Source organism: Perca flavescens, chromosome 12 (assembly GCF_004354835.1).
Source record: "Perca flavescens isolate YP-PL-M2 chromosome 12, PFLA_1.0, whole genome shotgun sequence".
Taxonomy (NCBI): Eukaryota; Metazoa; Chordata; class Actinopteri; order Perciformes; family Percidae; genus Perca; species Perca flavescens.
This window is the reverse complement of record NC_041342.1, coordinates 5713615-5720516: the sequence shown is the minus strand read 5'-3', so window position 1 is coordinate 5720516 and position 6902 is coordinate 5713615. Positions and strand designations below refer to the sequence as shown.

The window sequence follows — 6902 nt, the reverse complement described above, 5'->3', positions numbered from 1 at the left end:
GGCGGGGGGCGTCAGAGAGTATTTGTCTAATCTACAAACTGAGTCCCAGCAAACCAGGTCAGAACGGTTACTTTTGGTCAGATGGAGGCCTCTCCTCGGGAACTCTCTTTACAGGTGGCTGACGGCAGACACCCACGGCGGAGAGGAGGTCACGCTATGGCTATAGGAAAAAATCAGTGAACTACTGACTTATGAATCTAACAGTCAATTTCCCCTTCTCCCTTTAGTTTTTTCACTGTATGAGACCCAGAGCTTTTATTTTCCCACCACGTACAATAATAATGGTACATCAGCATCAGCAGTATGGTCCCATTTGAGGCTTTTACTCACAGTGACCACTTGGGGTCAGTATTGCCACATAGAAAGGGAGGCAGTTGCAATTGTCTGGTCAAGGTTAAGATGAAGCAGTTGTGCTGTTCAAGGTGCTTTAAACAATCCTTGAGCAATGCTCTGAAACACGTCCAATTAAAATAACACCATGAATTTAGCCTCTGGTATTTGTATGGTACACTGTTCAGAGAGGTCTGTTATGGAAATGGAACTAATAAGCCAAGTAATCACCCAATTAGCCGGGCTCACTTCTCCGTCATCCCATTACTGCTCCTCTCAGCTCTCATAATTCAACTCGGGTCCAATCCAAGCTGTAGGATCTGGAATAGGAGCTTGATTCATTTAGAGCAGAGAATATAGAGTAAGACATGATGGGAAAGCAAGGTAATGCATGTAAAAATCTATTCTTCTTGGCCAGATAATGAGAGAACAACTGAGAGGACTGGCCCTTTAAAGCTGGGGTAGGCACTCTTTGGTGTTGTTGGGGGGAAAAAATCCACAAGATGCTTTAGCATATTGCAATTCAAGTGATCTGACAGAAAACTAAACTTCAGCACCTCGTCCTGGCTCTGTTTTTAAGGCTTTAGAAAATCTAGTCCGTGAGCGGAGACTTTGACCAATCACAGGTCAAATATTGGCTGTTCTACACGTGCAGATGCGCATTCACATCCCCTTCAGATGGTGAAAGGCTGATTCAACGGTAGAAAATCCTGCAGAAAAAGTTGCTGTTCCAGCATTGGCAACAACGGCCTACACTGCAAAGCAAGCCAAAAAAGGAAGACAGACAAAGCGAAGCTTTTCAGAGATGGAGAGAAACGGTTGCTAATAGTTGATCCTATTTCTAACCTTAGCCAAAGGCTCAAGGCTGCGGCTAACTCAAAATAATGTTCATGCAGCTAGTTACAGTAGAGCCTTGAATCTCAGTATGTCATCAAAAACTTGTGGGCCAAGTTTGCAAAGAAAACAGGACGGTAATTCTCATAGAATTGCCGCTATATAACGGCATCTGGATCCCAACCATGATCGGGATGATGACTGTATGACTAGTACTCGTACAGGTTACTGTATGAAGCGTGTGCATATGCCAGTGCCCGTCTGATGGGAGGGGCAGAGAGGGGAAAGCTGCTTTTTTTGTGCACCTTTTCCAGAAAACTGCCTACCCCAGCTTTAATTGAGAAAGAGAATGAAAACAATGTTACAAAATAAAAAAAAACCTGAATAATTCAGGCCATGATTATTGGTGTCTCGGTCTAATTTTGGTCTGTGTCTTTGAAGAGTTTCCCAGTGGAAGGTAGTGAGGTTGCTGCTGCTGTAAATGGGGCGTCTAGACTACAGTACACCAACCCCAGGCAAGGGCGAACCGGAGGAGGGGGCGGGGGATGGCTCAGCCTACTTTCTCAAGTATCACGGCAGAGGAGATGAATTAAGTTTAAGCTCCACTGGTATCTACAAACACAGCGTCTGTCAGCCAGACTGAGGCAATGGCTTGGCTGCTAAGCTGTGTGTACAGGCACCTTGAACAATTGTTTGGCAGTGTCTTTCAATTAAAACGTTTAACGCATTTCTTTGTTTCGTAAAGCCTTAGATAATGGTTCTCTGGTAGAAAATTGAAGCTGGATGGGACAGGAAAGATGAAAAACAAAACAAAAAGCCTCTTCTAGCTTTCAAGGACTCGTGGGGGGAGTAGATACAACCCTGACCAACATGAAAATGTCTGTTTTCAGTAAATGGGCTGCTTCTTTCACAAAATGACTCAGTGAACCACAGTAGGCAGAAAGTGAGTGTAGGCTCATAGTCATGGTGTTAATAAAACAACCCAACCCCCCTTTCTACATTTGCAAGTTAAAGTGTGACAAGATATCATCAGAGAAAATACATACAGTACAGTCCGTGGGTTGTCATATCCAGGGAAAGATCCCAGAGCGGCACTGAGCAGAACTGGGTAAGTTCCAGAAGTGCTTTTTCAGGAATGAGTATAGGGCGTGAAATGGGAACCAATGTTTTTTTTTTTTTTTTTTTTTTTTAGGGAACCTGGGTCACCCCTTTCATCTTTTGTATCCACTGATCTTATCACTGCTCCGTGTTCGATGGCATCACGAGGAGCAACAAATCATAACACGACAACACTGACTCACCGACCACAGAGAACACGTGTCTACTACCACACGACCATAATCCAGCCTAATACTGTGAACAGGGACAGCGAGGGTTGGAAATGTTAAGAAGACAGGGAACAGGAAGAGGAGGAAGGTACAGAGGGGGGGAGGAGAAGAAGATAATAAAACCGAAAAACACCCTCATCTACGCTTACATTTGTGATCGATGTTTGCACAATAACACCATCGACAATCACTACAGACATTCTCACTGTCTTCTAAGCCTAGTTTTCACTGAGAAATACCGGGGAATGGAAACACAAAAGGGTCAGCTCAGGGATAGGAGACGTCCATAAAGGTGATGTCCTGTTCTCAACACAAAAATGGCCGCTGACACCGTTAAAGGCGCTTTAAAAAAAGAAAGAATTCGGCATGAATCTTTAACAGCTGTTGAGGTATTCATCCTGACACTAAAGCCATGGTTTGATCATCCCTCGCAAGGGACAAAAATGGAGTTCGCGGGATTTTTTTTGCAAAAGTTTCTTGAGTTTGAGGTTCTCTCTTACCTATTTTCTGAACTGTAAACTTTAAAACTGTCTTTATACAGTGTTGTAGGTGCGCTTTAGATCAGTGGTTCCTAACTTTTTACAGTATGACCCTAAAAATGAAGCAGTGTGTACTCCTCATGAACACTGCACACGTCAACTATTAGTAAATCCCTAATAAAGTTTGTGTGTCCTTTATAAGTTCTTATTAACTACTAGCTGGTTTTATAGTGTGTTTTGATAGTTCACAAACACCCTCAGATTGACTTTATGGTGTACGAAACTAAAAGTCATTATGCTAGTTTAAAATGTCCTCTGCCAAACAATAGACATCTCCAGGGAACTTTGAACATAAATAACATACTGTAAATAACATACTGGAGATAGAATATCAGGCCAAAGAATCTGAGGACATTAATAAAGGCTCTTTAAATAACATTAAGCAAGAGCCAGGTCAGGCAGACTTTGTTTTGGACAACTAGTAGCTGTCTACAATGTGTGCGTGCAAGGCTGTCTTGAGACGAAAAAACGTGACGTAATGCCTTTGTGTAGAACGTTTGTTGGATACTATAAAACTGAGTTCAAATGTTAACCTGCGCTTCTTCTCAATAAAATACACCACACATCTGCAAACTTCTTTTTGAGTCTTTTTGGGCTACAACAGTTTAAAAATGCCAAACAATAAATATTAAACTTAACTGCCATACCTTTGTAGGTATGATTTTGTTATTTTTCTGCCTACCTAGAAATGTTTTTTCAGAGTTAGTTAGTATTCAAGCAATTTCAAAGGATTCCAAAATATTTGATCAAGCTAACGTTACATTATTGGCATAATAGTAATAACTTGTAGTAACTCGTAGTAACTTGAGGGATATTTGCTAAAATATTCTCAATTTACATTACAAGTAAACAGCGATTTGATCAATTGTCAGGTCAGATATGTTGACCATATTCTATTTACTCTTCACTGCGAACGGGTCATATATTAGCAAGCTAGCATTAGTTTAGTCGGTTAGCTTACTGTGTGTAAACAACTAATCTCAATGTAAGAGCTAGTTTGCTTGGTGCAGCAGTTAATAAATACTTTCAACTATAGGCTACGTTTGAACTTGGGAAAAGCTGGCGGATCAACTCGAGAAAGAGGTAAACTAAGTTAGGAACCACTTCTTTAGATTATATCTCATTTCTTGATGCCTGGTTCCATTTGATATGCACACTGAGATGCAAACAGGCACAAGCACTGTCTAGTGTGTGGGAACTTTATTAGGTGTTGAGAACAGAACAGTCCCACACGGAGGACGGGGAACTTTTAACACGGTAAACAGCCAAAAAGTCACGGAGAACAACAACTGAGGAAATGAAAACAAGTAACAGAACACTTCAAATAAAGTTTTAGTTAAATTTTTTTTTTTAAAACCACAGTACTACTCTCCACTATACGATGCACATGGCGTGGGTAGGGTTAACACGACTTCATTTACATTTTGAATCCTTGGTCTCCAGCCAGGGACCCCTCCCAAAGGAGGACCCAGTGGGGGTGGGGGGGGGGGGGGGGTGAGTAGGGGGGATGCACTGGGCTAGGGGGGCAGAGACATTCGCACACCGACCGTCTCAGAGGCAGAGAGAGAGCAGTCAGTGTCGCACTTTGTGATCGCTTATTCATGTGTAACTGCGATTCTTGTTCTCATCAATCTAAATAACCTTCACTTCTATGTGTGTGTTTATGTGTGTGTTATGAAGTGCAATTTTATGCAAGCCCAGCGACAGCAGATGGTCCTGTGATCATCACACCAAAGATGTCAGTAGCAATAATTATCATTATATAACTGAATCATGCATACGCTACTATATAAAAAACAACCTACACATACTATGGCTTTGTTTCGTCACTCAAACATTTACATAATTTCTCTCTTAGAGAATTCTTTTTGGCTTTATGGCTCTACATACATACAGTATTGCTGGAATGTTATATTTGAACAGAGCATGTAGGTGTGGTTACGTAGGCTCACTTTTCCTGAGAAAAGTATTTCATATGTTGCTATGTGTGTTTTCCCCTACTGGAATGAGTGTATGTGTTTGTTTGAAGACCCCAACAGTGTGACTGTGTGTCCTCTGTCTGCCTCTGAGTATGACCCAACTCACCGGGCTGCTCCCCCCTGGCAGCGCTGGGAAGGTCAAGCGTCCACCAACACAGCAGAGGGCAGGGGGGGCGGAGGCTGCCAGGTTGACCCATGAAAGGGGCTTGTGATGTAGAGGGCCTCTTTATCTCCCTCTCCTTCTACCCAGCGACCCTCCTGTGGCCACGAGCCCAGTCCCAATTGCTCTCTGTTGTGTTGGTTGCTATGGTTACTGTGGCTGCCCGTGTCCGGTGGGCTTGACTTCCTAACCAAACCCTCCGGGCCACGGGCAGCTCTCGGCCAGTGCGCTCGTCCCAAACTCACACAGCTAACATTGTCGCAAAATCTCACAAAGAGGAAAAGGCCAAATCTTCTGTCTATTTGTCATTTATGTGAATGGTCCAAATCGAGTGCTTCTTATCCGATACTATCAGTTCATATTTGACATCCATTGAGCTTGACATTAGGATAATGTTAATGGAGAAGCCTCACTATTCAGCCGTGGTCAGAATAGATAAAGGAGGCTGTTATATGTTCTATGGAAAAACAGATTCAAACTGTCTTTCAAAACAATTTGTTTTATTCGGTGGTATGAACTTACAACTTAACTCTTAATTTATTTATTTTTCCTTAAATTACTACATGCATGAGTCTTAACAAGGCAGACTTTAGAAGAGCATAGCTACAAATTATATTAATGGATGGTAGCCAGGTCTCCCTGCATCACATATCTTTTAAAATCCCAGACTGCACATAATACAGTAAAGGGAAATTTTAAATTAAAGAGGAAATCTATTTTATTATCTCATTACTGTAACAGAGAGACAGGGCTACCGGTATCCCACAGCTCAGTATTCATGCCAATTTCCAAAACGTATCTCCTCTATTATTCTTATCAAGCATGGATGGCAAGTAGCTCTTTAAAAGTCTATCAATATTGTAGTTCTTTACAGGATCATTCAAACATCTCTTTCAACGCAAGCTGAATATAAAACCCCTGAGAGGCCGAGAGATCAGTATTATTTTGTTTTCATTCACAAATTAAACCAAATCGTGTCATGGCATGTTTTTGATGTGGGCGCTGAATTTTTGAATAGAGCCATGATAGACAGGATCTCATATTGTGCTTTCACACTTCTTTGCGAGTCAGTGGCTGTGTGTGTTTGCGTGTGTCAAACACGTTTTTGGGACGTGCTCATGCCTCCCCCGAGCGACCCCTGGCTGCGTTGTTTCATATCATTTTCATGTTGAACTTCCTGGTCCCTCCCGAGGAGCTGCCTGTGACGGGTTCAGATTTCCGGAAGGAGTACTCCACTGTGAAGTTGTTCTTGCGTTGCCCGCGTCCCCGGCTCCACACAAACAACAGCAGGAAACAGAAGAGAACCACCCCCAGGAACGTGATGCAACCCATTGCTGTGGAGACCAAGATGGTGGTCAGGTCCAAGGTGAACTTAAGATAAACGCGCGTGCTGTTCAGATTTGTGTCGTTGAAGAACTCGCCGCTGTACAGCGAGCGGTTGAGAAAGAAGGCTGAGGCAGCATCCAGCGGCTGGCCACGCACTGTGAGTGTGGCAAAGTAGGTGTCATTGCCTCCGGCGTTACTGGCGATGCAGATGTATGTTCCGCTGTCGGTAAGCTGGGCGTAGCGGATCTCCAGGGTGCCACTAGGGAGAACGGTAATGCGCCCTGAACTCTTAGCTGTGATCCGTCTGCGCTGCGGGGAAATCCAGACAATAGAAGGTGCAGGTTCTCCTTCGGCTCGACACAGAAAACTCACCGGTTGGCCCTCACGAGCGACCACCTGCGGGAGG

General features: G+C 43.3%; 1 protein-coding gene across 3 annotated transcripts in view; it reads right to left on the bottom strand.

Moving 5' to 3' along the window:
* Positions 1-4519: 4519 nt before the first annotated feature.
* The window catches only part of lingo3b (leucine rich repeat and Ig domain containing 3b), a 51620-nt gene continuing 49237 nt past the window's right edge, over positions 4520-6902 (bottom strand). For all 3 annotated transcript variants that reach the window (XM_028592706.1, XM_028592707.1, XM_028592705.1), the window contains exon 4: positions 4520-6892. In XM_028592706.1, coding sequence (XP_028448507.1) covers positions 6323-6892 — 570 coding nt within the window. In that variant the 3' untranslated portion in view covers positions 4520-6322. The remainder of the gene's footprint in view (positions 6893-6902) is intronic.